Below are 21,490 nucleotides of genomic sequence, written 5' to 3'. Positions count from 1 at the left end.
ATATATATCAATATTTTTCAGAATCAAAACAAAAACCGTATTTTCATCTTAGTTCTCAAACATAAACCAGAATACTACTATAAATGATTCAAACATTCATGTGGAAAAAGCAAGTAAAAGTAACAAGGAGCATTTTGTAAAAGACTGGGAGCACAGGGATGTTATTATCAGATATTAAAAGCCTACAATATGTAGAAACAGTCTACTATGAAGGCAGATCCATAGGGGAAAAAAATCCCAAATCTGAACTTATTACATGATAAATGTGGCAAGATACATCAGTCAGAAAAGATACGATTAATCCAAAACACTGGTGATAATTAGATAGCCACCTGAAGAGAAATAAAATAATGTGCATCCTTACTCCATGCACATAACAAAACATGCTTCAGACAGATTAAAAAATAAACACAGAAACAAATGTTAAAATTCACTCCCTCGAAATTCCCCTTGCTTTAAAAAGAGCATCAATATTTGGTCAATCTTTTGTTGAGAGAGGATGTTCTACATTTAAACACAATGGAAGAAATAACGGGAAATTTAAACATTTTTTAAAATACAGTATTACCATAACATTAATGGCAGTTAAGTAAAATGTGACTTACTAAACATTTGTATTAATGGACAAAGAGTTAATACATACACACATATAAACAAGCAAACAGATCATCAAAACACCAAGATTCCAAGTGGTAAATGAATAAAGTGCACAAGCCACATAGAAAAATAAAAATATAATCAATAGACAGGGAAAACTGTTCAGCTACATTAAAAATGGAAAATTCAAATTAAACTGATACATGATTTACTAACAACAAATTAGCAAAGTTTTTTTAAATACAAGACTCCTAAATTTTGGCTGCCCAGAGTGCTAAGAAAAGGCATTCCAAAAACTGCTGCAAGGAAGGTAAACTGATAGAACCTTTCTAAAAGACAATCTAGCAAATCTGGCAGACAGACACAGACAAACTAACTAATGAAAGTAAATAACAAAGTTATTGGAACAGAAAAATGGCCATTATGCAGGAGCATGTATGAGGCTTGGGGGGAAAACTTATTTAAGTCAATTCAAGGTGACGTTTCCTACTCCTCACAGCCTATATTCTAAATAAGTGCTTCTCAAGCTATCTGTGATGAAGAACCGGTGTTGTGTTTTATTTCATTTGCATTTGTTTACAGTCTATTCCAGAATAATAGTAGTAAAAATTAAATGACACACAAAATATAAATTAATATTTTTAAAACTCTCAAGAGTGAACATATAAATTACTCTGTCAATTGCTGTAAACCCAATGCTTACATTTAATTTCTATATCCATTTTGTGCACACTCTTGTGGACAGGCACTAGTCCACAAGTCCATGAATCACATTTTGAACAGCTCTCCTCTAAGTGCTCAGTGCCTGAACAGGTGAATAGGCCCCTTTGTAAAGCTTCTAAAATTTTACTTCATTAGAAACATAATCACCTAAATTATCAATATATTATCACTCGCAGATGGACTATCCTCATTCTACGAAAGCTGTGAAATGATATTAGGCATAAAATGTGATTGCTCTATGCAAGCCTTGAAAACAATTTTATTTCTTCTCATTTTAAATAACCACTCTTTAATCTCTTCTGAAAATCTGGTAACTGCCAAATATGAAGCAAACCACAGAAAATTAGTCAACACTTATTAAGATTTTACATCTTCTTACTCAATTCTTACCAAATCAACCTATATACTAAGTAAGATGTAATCCCAGCCAAGTCAACAAGCTGTTTTGGTTTGTTGTGTTTCAACAGGGTTGTGGGGGAATTAAGCTGGCTCTCAAGTTCATCTGGCAGAGAAAACCATGATGGCCTTGATATTCGGCAAAAGAACAACGGAATGAAATGGGGTGCGTTTACTCTACCAGGTGCCAACTAATCCATGAAACCATAGAAATTAAAATGATGTGACTCTCAGTAGAATAACAGTAATGTAATAATAATTACTAAAAACAAACAAAAAAAACAACAACAACAAAAAAAAACAAGGCCGGGTGCGGTGCCTCATGCCTATAATCCCAGCACTTTGGGAGGCTGAGGCAGGTGGATCGCCTGAGGTCAGGAGATCGAGACCAGCCTGGCCAACAAGGTGAAACCCCGTCTCTACTAAAAATACAAAAAATCAGCCAGGTGTGGTGGTGCTGGACGCCTGCAATCCTAGCTACTCGGGAGGCTGAGGCAGGAGAATCGCTGAACCAGGAAGGCGGAGGTTGCAGTGAGCTGAGATCGTGCTCCTGCACTGAAGCCTGGCAACAAGAGCAAAACTCCATTTCAAAAAAATCAAACAGAAAAAAAAAAAAACAAAAGATAACAATAGCAGCAACAGACATTTATTGAGCCTGTATTATGACCAAGGCATGTGGGGAGTGCTTAATATTCAAAATGTCATTATTCCTCACAACCCTACAACATAGATATTATTTCCCTTGTAAGGAAACAAGCTTAGGGAGGTTGAATAGCTTAGTAAGTGACAGATGTGGGGAAAAAGAACACATCAATAGAAAGAAAAACTGGAGTCCAGAAACACACCCAATTTAATGCTAAGGGCAGCAATTTCAAGTCACTGAGGAATAGACGGAATAGGCTGATTATTTAATATTTAACAAATGACTGTTAGGCAAAAGATATTATAAAATATACTTAGATCCTAACTAGCAACAAACACAACATTTAAAGGTGTGTGAAGAGACAGAGATAAATATAAAAAATAAAACTACAAACATTCTAAAAAAATAAGAGAATTTAAAAAATTATAAGGTGAAGAATGCCATTCTAATAAGAAACAAAACACAGAAGTGAGAATCGATTGTAAAAATCTTAACAGTTCTGTAACGTACTATTTCAAAAACTAAAAGAAATATGCTAGGCAAAAGTGTCTGCAATATGCAAGGAAGGATTAATATGCTTAATACTTAAACAGAATCAATGTGAAAAGGTAAGTAATTGAACAGAAATGAGTGAAAACTAAGAGGAGTTCACAGAAGAAATATAAATGAACAAAATGTTTTAAAATAATTCTCAAGTTCAGTAAAAATCAGAAAAAAACTAGAAAAAGACAATACTTCTGATTTATCAGATGTTAAAAACTGAAATGTTGATAACACCTAAGTTGTTGAGACTATGGTAAAACAGACACTGATGAACGGTTATTAAAACAGATTATTCATGTTGCTTTTCTTCGGAAAGCAAACCTGTGGTACCTATCAAAATTCAGTATCTGGTTATCCTTCAACTCAGGGTTAATACTTCCAGAAACAGAAATATATTCAGACTTCTTTTGAATATACTGTTTGTGGCTGGGCGTGGTGGCTCACGCTTGTAATCCTAGCACTTTGGGAGGCCGAGGTGGGCGGATTACTTGAGGCCAGGAGCTCGAGACCAGTCTAGCCAACACAGTGAAACCCCATCTTTACTAAAAATACAAAAATTAGCCAGGTGTGGTGGCATACATCCGTGGTTCCAGCTACTTGGGAGGCTGAGGCATGAGAATTGCTTGAACCTGGGAAGCAGAGGTTGCAGTGAGCTGAGATTGCACCACTGTACTCCAGCCTGGGCTACAGAGCGAGACTGTCTCAAAATAATAATAACAATAAATATAATAATAATATACTGTTTCTTATTCATAGAACGCTTTTTCCATTTTTGTCCAGAAAACTCTTATTCATGTTTCAACACTCAGTTTCAATGCCCCTTCCTCGTGTCCAGGCCACGTTTAATTCGTCTTTGTATTCCTTAGCACAACTGCAAAAGCCCAGTAGTTTTGAAAGCTTACGTAAAGATAGGTAACACAAAACACGGAGTAGACCAAAGAGAAGCAACGGGAGGACATGAGGCATTTGTGTGAATGAGTTAATGATGATGGAGAAAGCAAACAGAAGTAATAGTCTAAAGGCAGGAAGAAGACAGTTACTGAAGTATCGCTAAAGACAGTCTAAAAAGAGTGGGTCAAACCAGCAATAGTGAAACAAAGATGAGCAAAGCAGGCCCACATAAGATTCCAAAGCATCAGAAAACTGGTTTAAAAAAAAAAACAGAGCTTGAGAGTAGTTATTTCCAGTCTTGAAACTACGCCCAAGTTATGTTTAAAAAAAGAAAGAGAAAACGACAACATTCCTTGAGAGAAAAACTTGAAAATAGAAAGAACTCATGAGAAACTGTATTGACCCTTCATGATCTCCTAAAATGGAGGCTACAACGCTTTTTTCTTTCGTAAGCACATAAAAGATCCAAATGCAGAATGTCATATATGTGGAATTTGGCAAAAGGTTTAAATTAAAAGTTTATAATTGGAATTGGTGTAAGGTACAATTTTTATTAATTCTTTTTTCTTAATCTAAGCATGGTTCCCTACTGTGCAGTCTTTTAAACAAAGATTAAAAAGGCTTAGTTTAATTAGCATTTCCAAGTAGATTTCAACAATATTTTCAATAATAATTTATAATGTTCTTTTAAAATGTCTTTTCTGAAATAAGATTTGATCATCTCAAGAAAACTTATTGCTTGGAAATCACTCTAATTTATGCATTTATCATTTATTCATTCAACAAATGCTTTTTGAGCTCAAAAAGTTTGCTGAATAAATGATAAATGTATAAATTATTTAAAATGATATTGAAATCTACTTGAAATTTTTAATTAATGACACTAAGCTTTTTTAAAAAGTTTAAAAAACAGTAAATTAATATAGCTCAGTAACTTGTAAGAGAATTCTTAAAGTAACATTTTAAAAACTAGATTTTACAGATTTTTCCAATGTATATTCCCTAATATTGCTTTCATTCATTTTTCTTCCCTAGTAAGCATGAATTGAGCCTACATGTTTAAAAAATAAAATCTAGCTGATACTAAGACAAAAAGAAAAATTTATAGTCTCTATACACAAAATCTTCATAGTATTAGTAGGAAGACAGTATGTATACTGAATATACAGAATTATAAAGGAACCATAAAAATAAATACTAGTAAAAATAATACAATAATATATCTGCTAGAAATAAATACATTAAGCAATCAAACAGAAGATAAGAGAAAAAAAAAAGAAAACAAAGGTGCCTTATGGATTGGATTGGGCTGCTTCCAATCCAACTGAAACAAGTTATTGGGCCAAATGAGGAGGCACAGGCATAGTGCCTTGGTTACCACGAGCTGTATGGCAATCTCTGTACCATGTAATTTCCTGGGTGCTAGTTTCTTTCTTGGCAAAATAAAGAATTGAAACTAGCTTGTCTCCAAAAATCTCTTTTAGCTCTCAAATTTTGATACATGGTTTTTAATAGCCGATATTTTCCTATTCCAAAGATAAGCAAACTTTTATACTGTTTTCATTATTCGAGATTAGATTGCTTTTCAGTCTAGGCATGAATACAAATGACTAGATCACTTCAGTATTCCAAATTGCAGAAATAGATTTTGAAGAGGGCCAGGGTAAGCAGTTTACTCAGTACTAAAAATTATTATGGGAATACAGGGGTACCCAACACAGCATGCTATACAGAAAGCACTGTGGTGATTATTCAGTTGTCCAAATCATCTAATGGATAAGGAAAGCATAAAGGAGAGATTATACAATCCTACATATTCTAATATTTCACTCACTTCTAACGTTCCTCATTTCACTCACTTCTATCCTTTTGGTTCCTTTTATGAAATGGCCCTGATAGTTGACAAGCCTATGTTACACAGTATGGTATTAGCATACAAGTTATTCTTTTTACTCATCAGGTCAGCTCCAACAAATTTAATAACTTACCGCCCGGGCTGAGTCACCAAAGTCTATCTTCAACCTCCCCATAGCCCTAATGATAGCAATAATTGACTGGATGGTGTTACTGTAGACCACTGCTTTGTATTGTTTACACTCCTCTTCTGAATAACCAGCTTCATGGATAATTCTAATGAGACAAAAGGGAAAAAAAAGAATTATTTACTTCCTTTGGTAGAACGGTACACTAACTTAAACAGCAAATTTGGTGTTTAAATCTACTTACTTCATCTGCTTCACAATTGTACTTTTACCAGATTCACCAGCACCTAAAAATATAAAACACAAAAGGTTTCTAATTTCATCATAATCACTTAAGTATATTCAACTCCCAACACACACACACACACACACACACACACACACCCAGTCTCTCTCCGTGTGTCTACCTCTTAGAGCTGAATTTTGTTTTATACTAAAATGAGATACAAGGCAGCAAATATGTAGGATGAATAAGTATAAAGATCTAACATACAACATGAGAACTGTAGTTGTACAGTAATAATACTGTATGGAGTCAGGATTTTGCTAAATGAGTAGATGACAGCTGTTCTAGCCACAGGGGACAAACAGGTAATTACATGAAATGATGTATATGTTCATTTGTCCCAATATAGTAACCATTTTGATACATATATTTTGTAATATCATGTTGTATGCATTTAAAATTTACTTTAAAACAAATAAATAAAATGAGCTTCATCGGTTTCCAAACACACAGAAAAGTTCTGGGAAATAAGTCTGCTCTACCTATTATTTCATATACTTAAAGTCAATCAACTCAAATAAAAAAACATGCTTCTACTGTTGTTTGTGTGTATTCTCCAAAGCATTAAAAAATTCAGTCTTCTCTAAGTTAAATTAAACCTGTATAAATTAGTTTTATTTAAGACTCTGCTCCCCATTGGAAGATGTTTTAACTGCCTGACCAATTATCTTAATTTTAACCTGTGGCTCTTGTGAAATAGGCAGCAGTGGCACCAAGAAGCCACATGAAAAACTATTTTAAAATATCGGATGTTCAAACAGCTATGTCTCATGGAATATGTGTTCGATCACCATTATTAAAAACCGAATACAGAACTAACATGACTTGCTAGCACTGAGGATTCAGTGTTGTGCTGGACAAAATAAAATAAAATAAAATAAAAAGTGTTTTTTCATCTTCATTGTCATGCAAGCCATAAGGCCAGGAGCCATTCTCAGAACTCTCCTTCACTCTGTATACATGCAGGCTCTCCTCAAGATTTGAGTTCCTAGTGCTATGCTACCCTAACATGAAAATACTACTAAGGAAATGACAGTTTACAAAATCAGGCCCTTCTTAAATACCCTTTCCACTTAACAATAGCTGCTATCTTTATACCAAATTAGATCAATTATTTGTCAGGCTCCCCTCCCTTGATTGCTGGGTATTGAGAACATCTGAGCAAAGGACACAAGACATGGAAGATATGACAAGTCTATCATTTGGCTTCACATACTCTTTGGCCAATACTACAATATCCTGGAGGAATTTATGACTGTTTGAGACACCGGGCCCAGGATTTTCACTATATTTTCATTTCATTTTAGGCTCCATATTCCCATTTTCCCTGGGCCATTCCTACAGAGTTTCATGTTCAGCATTACTGAACAACTTACAGTTCCAGGAACACCCACTGCTGCTCATGCCACACATCTTCAAACACTGTTTCCCCTGCCAAAATGCAATTTGCTCTGGTCTTGCCACCCTGGTGATTTTTTATTAAGCATCGAACTTACCTCCTTTGTCAACCTCTCCTTACCCACTCTGCATGTGATTCCTGCTGCCTCTCACTTTGCACATGTTTGTATTTGAATTCTCAGAAGCTAGCTTGTGCTATACACAAAATCAACCAACCAGAAATGTACTTGAATTTATTTCTGACTGATACAACTGATGGTCAACTTCTGGGCCTCATCTCTCCCTTTACCTCTTTCCCTCTCCAGACACACAAAGACACACACACACACACAAAGACACACACACACACACACACACACACCCAAATCATCAGAGGCATCTGAAAAGAGGTCATAGTTAAATGGCCTATTTGAAAATCTGAGGATAAAACTCCCTAAATTTTACTTGTGGTTTGATATGTAAGAAATTTTCCCAAAATACCCTCACACTGAATAGAAAAGCAGGCACTGAATAAACAATAAAGGCATTCTCCATTTACAGACAGCCTTTGAATCTTTCAGGGCATCTGCCAATGAAAACAATTCCAAGATAAACAACCCATTATTTATTAATCAACAACAGTGTGCTTGGCTCCATGAAAAGCATAATGGCAGGCATTCTGGCTCACACATTTCTCTAATCCAGGGGGTCCACCCAAGCAATATAACCTAGGCAGTTTCCAGTGGGGCTGTCTTTAATAAACCACTCTGGGTTTCTAGAGTACTGTGAGTTGAGGCAGTGGTTGCCATGCTGTGATGATGGGACACTCTAGATCCCAGGATTCGTACACAGGGATGGTGATTCCACAGATATAGTGAACTTTGATGAATAGCCACTATGGTCCATTTTGTTAGTGAAACAACTGAAAAGCCCAGAGAAAGGTTCAAGTGATGTAAGCTCGTGAGTTTTGAGACCCACGAAAGGAAGAAAATCAGAAATAGTAAAGAATAAGATTGTTTCCAGTTGAACTATGTATGTACAAATGAGAATGTTTAAACCTTAAGAAAAAAAACAAATTTTCCTATTAGATATTATCTCTACATTCTAATTAACTTTTTATCTCTTCAAATAAATGGGAACATGGGACTCTTAGCTTACTTTGCATTGCACATCCAGTCAATGGCTTGTGGTTCAAAAAGTCCTGAAATCTGTTTAACATTAAAGAGTGGGGGGCCGGGCACGGTGGCTCATGCCTGTAATCCCAGCACTTTGGGAGGCTGAGGTGGGCAGATCACGAGGACAAGAGTTCTAGACCAGCCTGGCCAATATGGTGAAATCCTGTCTCTACTAAAAATACAAAAATTAACTGGGCGTGGTGGTAGGTGCCTATAGACCCAGCTACTCGGGAAGCTGAGGCAGAAGAGTTGCTTGAACCCGGGAGGCAGAGGTTGCAGTGAACGGAGATTGTGCCGCTGCACTCCAGCCTGGGCAACAGATTGAGACTCCGTCTCAAAAAAAAAAAAAAAAAAGAGTGGGGATGGCAGTCTTATTAACTGGATTTGTACTTTCTTTACCAGTCACAAAATACTCTGTGGAATAGATATCTACAGGCAGAAATTTTGCAAAAACGTTTCAAAGCTTAGCAATTTACATAATTAGTTTTCAACTCTCAATTCCATACAGAGTCTCCTAACAGGAAAATTACAAATGCCACGTGGTTAGGGTTTCAACATTCTGAACACTGGTATTTTCTCCATATAGCATACAGGAAAGAGTAAATAGTTGTTCTCTACAAATCTCAGGCAGCACAGTCACTTCTGGGAGGCTGGGAGTGTAACGCTGCACATCGTTGCCTGATGTGCATGCCAAGTCAATATGCCGAGACCCTGGGCTGCAGCAGAGAAAGAAGTTTAATCGTAGTAGAGCCACTGAACAGAGATAGAGGAAACCACAAATCTATCTGCCTGAGGAGTTTGGGGCTAGCGTTTTTAGGGGGTTTGGAGTGGGTTGAAGTGTACAGATTGAACGGTCAACGAATGCAGGGTAAAGCCATAGGACAGGGAAATGAAGAAACTATTCTTAGGCTGATTCGGTTCTTCTGTGAGGGTCTTTAAACTGCATGGCCTCAGCTGTTAAATTGGAATTCAGAATCTACTTAAACAATTCTTAAACAAAAGCCTCATGATTCTAACACCAGAGATCCAATCTAAGGCCAGAAATACTATCTATAGGAACAACCGGGATGCAAATGGTCAGTATCCAGTGTTATGTGACTTTCAGTTACAAGGAAGTGGGTCAAAGCACAGACTGAATAATGCTTAATTACAGCTATATTTCTGTCTAGAATTCTTTTTAACCCTGTGAACATGGCTTCAGCAGGAAACAATATTGTAAAGAAAAAAATGGGGTTGGGGGGTAAATTTTTTCCAGTAGTACTCAGCCAAGTTGCTGTTACTTTTCACTTAAATCCAGGATGGGATGAAAAGTGCTCCCATCTACCAAGAGCAACTTCAAGAAGAAAAGAGAAATATGTAACATGTGTCAGTCAAGAAAGATCAAAGTGCGTGACCATTTGCAGTCACGAAACCTGGCTGGTCAAGGTGACTAAGTGGCCCGCACAGGAACTATCAGTCAACTAATCACTGTGGAGTGAATGAGAGTTTAGAGGGAAGAATGTGACTCCCAGAGGGCTGAGAATGTGTGTGCAATGGTTATGGTTGGCCAGTGGCGATAAAGCCAAAGTTGTGATGTTATAGTAGGTAGCTAGTCAGGCATGAGCAGGGCAGGAGAGGGCTCCACCTGACCAGGAATGTCAGGTGACCATCAGGTGATGGACAGGAGGTTGTTAAATGTTTCTCTAAAATAGTAATTGGTCACAGCCAGTGAAAGGGAAAGGCAGTCTCCATATAGATAGAAAAAAACCTGCAACTGGTGATCAGCAGCTTCCCAATAAGATCTGAAGAGATGGGTGAGTGAGCTCAAGCATGCACATTAAGAGGCAAAATGGTGGAGTTTAACTGGTATACGACCTTCCTCTAGGAATGCTAGACTGGTAAGGGAAGAATGCCTCAAGTGAGTATGGGCATAACTCCAGTAAGCACACTGCACAGGCTCCTCTCCCAAGCGCTAGCAGGCCACTGCGCATGTGAACAGCCCACCCCAAGGGAAGAATCAGGGGAGAAAGGACACAAGACCCTGGACGTACCAATGTATAAAACCTCAAGTCAAAAGGCCAAACTGCACAATAACCGTTCGAGTCACCAGCTTGGCCCTCTTCCAGGTGCGCGTTCCTTCCTTTTGTTCCTGCTCTAAAACTTTTTAATAAATGTTCACTCCTCTAAAACTTCTCGGTCTCCCTACCTTATGCCCCTCGGCCGAATTCTTTCTTCTGAGGAGGTAAGAATTGAGGTTGCTGCAGATGCATCAGATTCGCTACTGGTAACAGGCACACAGAGGAGTCCTCCCCCTCCGCCCACTGGTCTCCTTTAAGGAGGAAGTGGCTAACGAAAAACTGCATCTCTGACAGCAAATATGGAGCCCAGCAAATAAGACTGTGCTGAGGACAAAGGAGCACCATCACATTAACACCGGGGAGAGAACTCACAGGCATTTTGGGGTCTCAAACATACAGCAGCCTACCGGTAGGATCCAGGAAAGGGAAATGCATCAAGTCAAGATGGTGGGAGGAAGGGAGAAAAAATAAAAACAAATCAAGATATAAGGTAACCCTTTGCTAGATTCTAATTCCTTTAAGAGAGTTATGTAATTTATCGCTATCAATGTGATAGTCAAACAGTGTCTGCTCTGATTTGGTTGGGGGTAGCATAGGAAATTTTAGTTTTATCTGCTGGTAAAGTTTAAAACAAAAAAACACTTCTGACCTCAGAAAACAAGTATCTTTTTTTTTTTTTTCTTTCAAAGAAAAAAATTCTTTGGTCAACTTTTGCTTAGGGTCACATTTATATCATTTATTTCCTGGCTTCAAGGATGGAGGGTGTCCAACATCACAGGCTGTTCAGCTACAACATGGGGATTTAGCCAAGTTATCTTATGCTGAAGTCCTCATACCTCTACTCTCCTTTTAAGAAATCTTAATTTTTATGTTGAATTTACTGATTTAAAATGTTAACACTGAATAAAACTAAACTACAATGAACTAAAACTAAATTATAAATGCATTTAAAATCCTTTCTCTTTATTATAATGCTACTGTAAGATTAATAAGATCAAGGTCCTTATATTTAAGACAGAAGTAGATAAAGTAGGAGTGCAAGGGCAAATATAAATTAAAAATAAAACGTTCAATTCTCCCTGTTGAAATGAAAAACATTTCCCTCCCTTTTTCTTAGAGCATTTACTTTAGAAAAATTATAATTGGAAATACGTTTCTCTTTCTTTGAAATGTATATAATATATTCTTTTGAAAACAAAATAGGCCTTCTGCCAGCTTTATGACTCAGGAATGTCTTTCTCAAGGACCTGGGAGCCATCTCTTTGAAATGTAAATATCAAGGGAGATAGCATCCTGTCTCCCAGTTTCTGTGGCAAGGTAGGAACTTGACTTCATGGGCACCTTGCTCCAAGATGCAAAACTAACTTCTGTCCTAAAGATAGAAGTTTCTTTTTCTCCTATGAATAAGGCCAATTAGCTAACACGATGGTCATCCCAATTACCACAGTAAAGGTAGGGTAAGCTATGTGTGACAAAGGTGCTTCGAAGTCTTCTTACTTGAGGACTTACTGTTTGTCACGTGAACATGCATGTAACGGGCTGAATAGGCTGTAATGTATAAAGGGGTGAGGGTCTTTTGTCTTTTCAATCTCTTAGATGTACATCACAATCTGCTTTAATGCTTATTTAATAATGAAAATATTTTCTTTCTGTGCTATTTTTGTAAAGAGGATTCCTGGGTTGGGAGAAGATTTTGTTTTTAATTATCATTCCCCAACAAAGGTAATTATCTAAAATCTTTTCCATTTAGTTCTAAGAAGCTCTGAACTTATATTTAAATAAATATTTACACATACATGGGAGATATCTGACATTCTGGAATATAAGAAGAATTTAATAATGACTGTAAACGTTCAAATCCAAAATCCACAGCTTCAAAATGACCCACTTTCCCCAATCTTAACTCCATATAAAACTATCCCCTGAGCCATTCACTTCTGAGATAGGTATCATACTATTACAATGAGCAAGAATGTATGCACACAAAGGAAATGAAATCAGTATATTGATGAGATATGTTCACTGCAGCATTATTCACAATAGCCAACTTATGCTATCAATCTAAATTATCTGTCAAGAGATGAATGGATAAAGAAAATGTTGTGTATATATACACAATGAAATACTATTCAGCCTTAAAAAGGAAATCCTGTCATTCGTGATAGTATGGATAAACCTGGGCAAATACCACATAATCTAACTTGTATAGTACATGTAGAATCTAAAAAAGTCAGACTCATAGAAACAGCTTAGAACTGTGATTACCAGGAGGATTAGCTGGGGGAACTGAAGGGGAGGGAGGGAGATGTGGGTCAAAGGGTACCAAGTTTTAGTTACGATGAATAAGTTGTAGAGATCCACTGTACATCATGGTGACAACAGTTAATAACAACATATTGTATACTTGAAAACTACTAACAGAGTAGATCTTAAATGTTTTCACCACAAAAAATGGTATGTATGCAAGATGATGGATACGTTAATTAGCCTGACTTAATTATTTACGTACCCATATAGTAAAACATCAGCTTGTATACTGTAAATATATATAATTTTTATGTATCAAAGGAGGCAACCCCACTGACGCTTTGATTTTGAACATTTAGCTGCAGAAGCATGAAAGAATACATTTATGTGGTTTTAAAAAAATGAATGAATGCACACACAAAGCTACCCTAGAAAGGCAGGACAAAAGAAAGAATTGTGTGCAGCACTGGAAGCTCTTTTCTGAGATGCCCGTCAAATAGACCATTCGGCTAACTGAACTGACAGACAAAATGTTTCTAAAATTTGAATCTACACACCCACTCGATGAGGAAGGGTGGAGGACCAGAGGCCACAGGCATATTTTCAGGTGTACGTTTTCTGCAAAAAATTTTAATACAGTGTTTTTATTTGTATAGTGATAAACTCTAAGTCACTCTAATCACACCATATGTTTGAAGGGTGTCATACAGTTTCAAGGTCTATATTTGAGTTTGTGTTTATAAGTCCCTAAGATACTTAAGCAAATGTTAAATGTTGTGCTGGAGGGACTTTTCCATCTACCACTCTATCTGGTTTGACTGTCAGTCACCCAACTGGTCAAAGAAGAAGTGTCATGTGTTTCCAAGTGGCCCATGAGAGTGGTGTCATTGGGAATAAAATTCCTTATGCTTATAGATAAACCAGCAAACAAAAATTTTACAATGTAAGATATATACATGTAATATATATATATAAAAACTTACAAAACAATCACTTAAGATACAGTGATTTTTTTTTCCTCCCACAAAGGAATGAGCTGGTCTTTCCCTTCCCTTTTATATGAAAGCTATCAAGAAAGATTACAGCACTGAAAAGGTATGTGAAATCTGGCCCACAAAAGCCATTTTCAATGATCACATAATGGAGGATGCCCTTAAAGGATGGGCCAAAACCTAGGAGAGCAGCACTGAATGAAGACTAGGACATTAGAGGCCTGACAGTACTGTTTGAACCTTTACATGAAGCCACAGTCAGGAGAACATATAATTTATCTTCAAAGTAGGGACTTTTGAGAGTTAAAGTGGACACAAGCTCAACTGGACTGACCTGGGCCAAGCAGGAAATATATCATTCTAGTCGTAACTGCAGACAAATCCACCTTGATTTCTCAGCTATGAGAGCCAGGTATGAGGTTGCTTTCTGTCACACTGACCCAGAGAGTCTTGACTACCCCTGTGCCAAGTAGTAATACTTTAATTATCTTGAGCTAATGAGGGAAAAACAAAGGAGGTTAATGAGGCATCTGTACCAAGTGAAGGCCAAATAAACACTGCATGCTGCACAAAAGAAAGCTACAGAATTTTAGGTAGAAAAAGATGTGGGAAAATTTGACATTATACAGCCCTTTGCAGAAGAGGTATGCCAAATCAAAAGAATCATATCGCAAGTGCAATTTATTGTGGCTAACATACCATTACTTCTTATACTAACTTCACATTTACACTTTATATATATATATATACACACACACACACACACACACACAAATACATACTTTATAAGAATGTTCTGTTTTATAGTTCATGTAAGACCTATAAGGGTAAGAAATTTTACTTCCTATGACAATTATACATACACATTTATGAAAATAATTTAGAACCACACAAGAGGAGGATGTTTTTCTTCATCAGGAAATCATATACTGCTTTGTCTAAAGCTCAAGTCTAACTGCGCTCATGTTTTTGCTAAGCTGTTTTCTATTAAGGACTGGCAAATAATTAACATATACAAACTTTTTCAACATTTCCTATGCCAAGCTACAATTCTTCATGGGCCTCTCTCACGTTTGTGAGCAGAGTCACAGACTACCTATTCCTATCTTTTCAAGGATATTTGCAGAGACAAGAAGATACAGATAATGTCTCCTTCTACGGCAAAAAATAGGTTTACTGTCCAGTATAATAAAGGTAATATATCCTCTGGGACAAAGGTCAGACACTGACTTATTTTTAAAAAATTGTGATCCCTAAGGTCAGGGTTCCTCTACTATAACGTAACCCACTTCTTGTGCACCTATCACCTGGCACTGTTCAGGTTGCCCTTATGGACTGGGTAAATCACCACCAGTGCTGATTCTCTGGCATAACTGCTGTATTAAAGTAACTTTTTGTCTCTAACCCAGGAATTTCAGGTCTTTTCACAGTACTTATGAAATGGTGATATGGTAAATTGTTAGCTTGTACGTAGGGGAAAGTCTCAGACACTGAATAATTCCTGACAAACTGTTCTGCTTAATTTTTAATTAATTCCCAAATTTCTGGCAACTAAGGATACTACACTTCCAGCATCTTTATACCTGAACTACATGTCTTTTTAAAATTCTAGTACTTTTCCTTCCCAAATGGCAGGTAAAACAAGTTTGCCTAATAAGCCAAAGAAATACGTAGAACAGTGGTTCTGAAGCTATGATGGCAGTATCTGCATGACCTGAGGATTTGGTTAGAAATGGACATCTCAGGCCCCATCCAGCGTTTACTGAAACAGAAAGAAACTCTGGAGGTGAGGGGTCCAGTAATCTGTGTTTTAACAATTCCTCCAAGTGATTCTGATGCATGCTAAAGATGGAGAGCCACTAAGAAGAAAAAGAAGAAAAAGGTCACCTCCTTTTTTCTTGATTAGTTATCATAACACAGTCATTAAGTTGCTAACTAGTTATTAAAAAGGAATACACTATTTTAATGAAATAATTATATTTTCCCTTTCCTCCCCAAAATAGTAAGACAAGTAGCACTGTTTTGCATTTCTACAAATAGCACAATAAAAGGCAGCTGGATTCTCATATCTATTTCTGCATTTAATATACTGTAATACATTACACTTTGGTTGAAATATAAGAAGAAAATCCATTTTCACATACTTTAGTTAGAAAAGGGTGGATCATTCAATAACATTTAAGTATAATTATGGATAGTCTTATTCTACGTCGTAATTTGAGAAGCGGTAACTTCTTAAAGTTTGATTACAGTGTAGAATCTGAAACGATTTCTATGAAGTTTTCTTATTTTTGTACAGGTATACCTCAGAGATATTACGGGTTCTATTCAAAACCACTGCAGTAAAGAGAATATTGCAATAAATCAATTCATATGAATTTTTTGGTTTCCCAGTGCATATAACAATTATGTTCACACTCTACCATAGTCTATATTAACTATGCAATAGCATGATGTCTAAAAAATGTACATACCTTAATAAAAAATACTTTATTACTAAAAAATGTTAACAATCATCTGACCCTTCAGCGAGTCATCATCTTCTGCTGGAGAAGGGTCCTGCCTCCATGGTGATGGCTGCCAACTGATCAGGGTAGTGTTGGTGAAAGTTGAGGGTGGCTGTGGCAATTTCTTAAAATACAATAATGAAGTCTGCTGCACTGACTGACTCTACCTTTCAAGAAAGATTTTTCTGCAGCATGTGACGCTCTTTGAGTAACACTTTACCCACAGCAGTAGAACTTCTTTCAAAATTGGATCCAATCCTCTAAAACCCTGCCACTGCTTTATCAACTAAGTTTATTTAAGATTCTAAATCCTTTGTTGTCATTTCAACAATGTTCACAGCATCTTCACCAGGAAAAGACTCCATCTCAAGAAACCATTTTCTTTGTTCATCTACGAGAAGCAATTCCTCTTTCCTTAAAGTTTTATCATGATATTGCAGCAAATCATTCACATCTTCAGGCTCCACTTCTAATTCTAGTTCTCTTGTTATTTCCACCACATCTGCAGCTTCTTCCTCTACTGAAGTCCCAAACCCCTCAAAGTCATTCATGAGGGTTAGAATCAACCCAGGCATTCTTTCAAATGCCTGTTAATGTTAATATTCTGGTCTCTTCCCATGAATCACAAATGTTTTTCATGGCATCTAGAATGATTAATCCTTTTCAGAAGGTTTTCAATTTACTTTACTCAGATCTATTAAAGGAATCACTATCTAATGGCAGCTATAGCCTCACAAAATGTGTTTCTTACATAATAACACATGAAAGTTGAAATTACTTCCTGATCATAAGCTGCAGAACAAATACTGTGTTAGAAGGCATAAAAACAACATCAGGCTGGGCACAGTGGCTCAAACCTATAATCCCCTTGGGAGGCCAAGTCAGGAGAATAGCTTCAGGCCATGAGTACAAGACCAATCTGGGCAACATAACAAGACCCCCAACTCTACAAAAAATAAGAATAAAAAACACTGGCCAGGCATTTTGTAGTCCTAGCTACATGGGAGGCTATGGAGGGAGAATCACCTGAGCTCAGGAGTCAAAGGCTGCAGTAAACTATGACCATGCCACAGCACTCCATCCTGGTAACAGAGCAAGATCTTGTCTCTAAAAACAGCAACAACAACAATTTCCTTGTACCTCTCCATCAGTGCTCTTGGATAATGCGGTGCATTGTGAAAGAGCAGAAATATATTGAAAAGAATCTTTATATATGTGCAGTAAGGTCTTAACACTGGGCTTAAGATATTAGGAAAACCATGCTCTAAAAAGATACGCTGGCCGGGCACGGTGGCTCACGCCTGTAATCCCAGCACTTTGGGAGGCTGAGGCGGGTGGATCACAAGGTGAGGAGATCAAGACCATCCTGGCTAACACGGTGAAACCCCATCTCTACTAAAAATACAAAAAGTTAACAGGGAATGGCAGTGGGTGTCTGTAGTCCCAGCTACCCGGGAGGCAGAGGCAGGAGAATGGCATGAACCCGGGAGGCGGAGCTTGCAGTGAGCCAAGATTGTGCCACTACACTCCAGCCTGGGCGACAGAGCAAAACTCCATCTCAAAAAAAAAAAAAAAAAAAGATATGCTGTCATCCATGCTTTTGTTCTTCCATTTACAGAGCACAGGCACAGCAGACTTAGTATAATTTTTTTTTTTTGAGACAGAGTCTCCCCTTGTCGCCCAGGCTGGAGTGCGGTGGCGTGATCTCAGCTCACTGCAGCCTCAGCCTCCTGGGTTCAAGAGATTCTCCTGCCTCAGCCTCCCGAGTAGCTGGGATTACAGCCCATCACCACCCCTGGCTAATTTTTATATTTTTAGTAGAAATGGGGGTTTCACCATGTTGGCCAGGCTGGTCTCGAACTCCTGACCTCAGGTGATCTGCCCGCCTTGGCCTCCTAAAAGTGCTGGCATTACAGGCGTGAGCCACCACACCTGGCCAAGAGTTAGTATAATTCTTAAGGGCTCTAGGATATTCAGAATGCTAAATGAGCACTGACTTCAGCAGTCACCAGCTGCATTAGCCCCTAACAAGAGAGTAAGTCTGTCCTTTGTAGCTCTGAAGCCAGGCACTGACTTTTCCTCTCTAGCTATGAATGTCCTAGATGAGACTTTCTTCAAATAGAAGGCTGTTTTGCCTACATTGAAAATCTGTTGTTCAGTGTAGTCATCTTCATCAACGATCTTAGCTAGATCTTCCGGATAACCTGCTGCTGCTTCTTCATCAGCACTTGCTGCTTTACCTTACACTTTTATTTTATGGAGATGGCTTCTTTCCTTCAAGCTCCTGAACCAACTTTTCTTCTGCAGCTTCCTCACTTCTCTCAACCTTCACAGAACGGAAGAGGTAGGGCCTAGATACGGCTTAGGCTTTGGCTTAAGGGAATGTTGTGGCTAGTTTGATCTTCTATCCAGACCACTAAAACTTTCTCCATGTCAGCAATAAGGCTGTTTCACTTTATCATTTGTGTGCCCATTGCAGTAGCACTTTTAATTTCCTTCAAGAACTTTTCCCTTACATTCACAACTTGGCTAAATGTTTGGTGCAAGAGGACTAGCATTCAGCCTATCTCAGGTGCAACAGCACTAGCATTTAGCCTATCTTTGGACATGACTTCCTCACTAAGCTTAATCATTTCTAGCTTTTGACTTAAACTGAGAGACTTGTGACTCTTCCTTTCCTTTGAACACTAGAGGCCACTCTGCAGGGTTAGTAATAAGCCTAATTTCAATATTCCTGTGTCTCAGGAAATAGGGAGGTTTGAGGAGAGGTAGAGATATGAGAGAACAGCCAGTCCAGTGAAGCAATGAGAACACATATATTTATTAACTAAGTTCTTTGTCTTATGTGGGCAGAGTTTATGGCACTCTAAAACAATTAGAATAGTAACATCAAAGATCACTGATCCCAGATCACATTTGAAATATTGTAAGAACTATCAAAACGTGACACAGAGATACAAAATGAGCACACATATTAGAAAAATGGTGTTGACAGACTTGCTGGATGCAGGGTGGCCACAAACCTTCAATTTGTTAAAAAAAAAAAAAAAAAGGCAGTATCTGCAAAGTACAATCAAGTGAAGAACAATAAAACAAGGTATGCCTGTACATTAAATCCATCGGTCTATCTTGTACTTGGAATGAATCTTTAACCCATGTTTGATTTGGAAATTGGTTAAGTTTTGCAGAACCAAATGTTGATGTATTTCATTATTTTTATACACACACACACACATAAATATACACATATATTTTTTAATTTCCTTTTCAAAATTACTCATAATCTCCTCAGAAAAGGATTTCAGTCTTGTGAAGACGCCGAGATGCCAGTAGCAGGAACAAGTTTTTAAATATTTTTATTTTAAAAATTTTATTTGGCTTGAAAGTTCAAATTTTATTGCTGACAACAAATACTGTTAGCTATTTTCCTTGAAGTGAATGGCTAACTCTGCCAATCCCAAGGTGGACTAACCATAGTTTGTCTATCAATTAAAAATGGTTTTCCAAGAAAAGAACTAGTTCAGTTCACAACTCAAACATTCATACAACTGCTTTCCCTCACGATAACCAACCATCATGCTTTGGTATACAGGAGTACTGTAAGCGTATTTCCCATTTGGTCACATGGAATATTAAAGAGATATATATTTATGGCTCAAAGTTTAATGAAAATAATAATACTTTTTGCTTCTTTAGCTTTTTCTTTTATTACAGGTGCGCAGTAGTGAAGAATCAATGACTGACTACTAGTACTTGGATCCCTGAATGACATGGGGTAAAGCGCCTCAAGACTATTTAAACTTATATTTGTGACATGGGAGAAATAAACATCTGCCTTCCTTAAGCCATGGTCAGGTTCGGTTTATGTGATCCAAGAGCCTGGCTTTTACGCTGACAAATTTTTTAAAAGCAGGCTAGACTTAAATATATAAACAAATATATAAACATGTAAACATAACACATAAGATAAAATAAAAAGCCCCAAAACCTACTTGAAGAAAAAAATGTAAAACCATAAATAAAATATAAAGGCAAACTACAGAATAGGAAAAAATATTTATAATTAATGAGTATCAAACTATAGTTTTCTTTAATACATAATGAACACTTACAAGAAAAATACCAATATTCTAAAAAAAAAAAAAAAAACAGCAGAAGATATAAAAACAATTCATAGAGGGAAAATAAGCATATATAGTGTATTTTAGAGCTATATATACATATGTTTATTCATAAAAGACAAGTACATGGGAAAAATTACATTGAAGAAATACTGTTTAAAAAATAAATTAAAAAAATTAAAACTCAGAACAATGATCTCTGAGTGAAAAAAGTGTTTATACTGGAGTAGTGTGTTTTTACTTCTTGAATATTTCTGTAATTTCCAAATTTTTACACAAAATCAAAAGTATGCGATTTATTTAGAAAAAAATGGTATCTCTATGATTTAAGTTGAATAAAATCATCTTTAATTTCCTTTGCATCTACCCATCTTCCCATCTCATCATTCATATACATAAATCTCACTCCTAGTCGAAGCAAATTACTTTTAACTCTCAAAAGTTTCCTGATAACCCCTACCTCCAATCCTTCCCCACACTTTCTCCCAAGTTGGGCCCCTTATCAACGTGGGCCTTAAAAATGACCACACCACATTTGGGCAGGAGAGCCTCTGGGGTTGATATTTCCCAATCAAGGCACCTCTAATTTTCAGACAGTGTGGTAACTGAGTTGACAGACACTGGGATGTTACATGGACCAATATCGCGTAGGAGAGACGACCAAGACTTAGTAAAAGACTGAGGACTGCACTTAGAGGGAACTCAAGCAGGTAAGCTCCAAGCAAGCTGTGAGTTATAGCACCAGATATTTCATTTGTGATGCCAGGAATACCAGGAAGCCATCACCTCTGAGACTAGGGAGGCACAGAACATCACATCTATGCGATCAGACAATTCCTGCTACAATGAGTTTAAGCCACTCTTCCCTCCCTTCCCACCCACCTGCTGTCCCCCACACCAATTGGGGAGAATAGCAGAAGGGGAGCATGGCAAGTGATGAAACATTTTTATCT

The 21,490-nt window shown here is 37.2% G+C and overlaps 1 protein-coding gene across 3 annotated transcripts in view; it reads right to left on the bottom strand.

Moving 5' to 3' along the window:
- Positions 1 to 21,490, bottom strand: part of GNAI1 (G protein subunit alpha i1) — an 85,218-nt gene that overhangs the window by 24,395 nt on the left and 39,333 nt on the right. For 2 of the 3 annotated variants that reach the window (XM_034964331.3, XM_003822748.5), the window contains exons 2-3: positions 6,020 to 6,062; positions 5,782 to 5,923 (exon numbers count right to left, since the gene is read on the bottom strand). In XM_034964331.3, coding sequence (XP_034820222.1) covers positions 5,782 to 5,923; positions 6,020 to 6,062 — 185 coding nt within the window. Of the gene's footprint in view, positions 1 to 5,781; positions 5,924 to 6,019; positions 6,063 to 14,243; positions 14,399 to 21,490 lie in introns of those variants that run through there. The other variant, XM_034964332.4, reaches the window with a different exon arrangement.

The sequence above is a fragment of the Pan paniscus genome, chromosome 6, assembly GCF_029289425.2.
Source record: "Pan paniscus chromosome 6, NHGRI_mPanPan1-v2.0_pri, whole genome shotgun sequence".
Taxonomy (NCBI): domain Eukaryota; kingdom Metazoa; phylum Chordata; class Mammalia; order Primates; family Hominidae; genus Pan; species Pan paniscus.
Note: the sequence above shows the minus strand (reverse complement) of the source record. Positions and strands in the feature narration are given on the sequence as shown.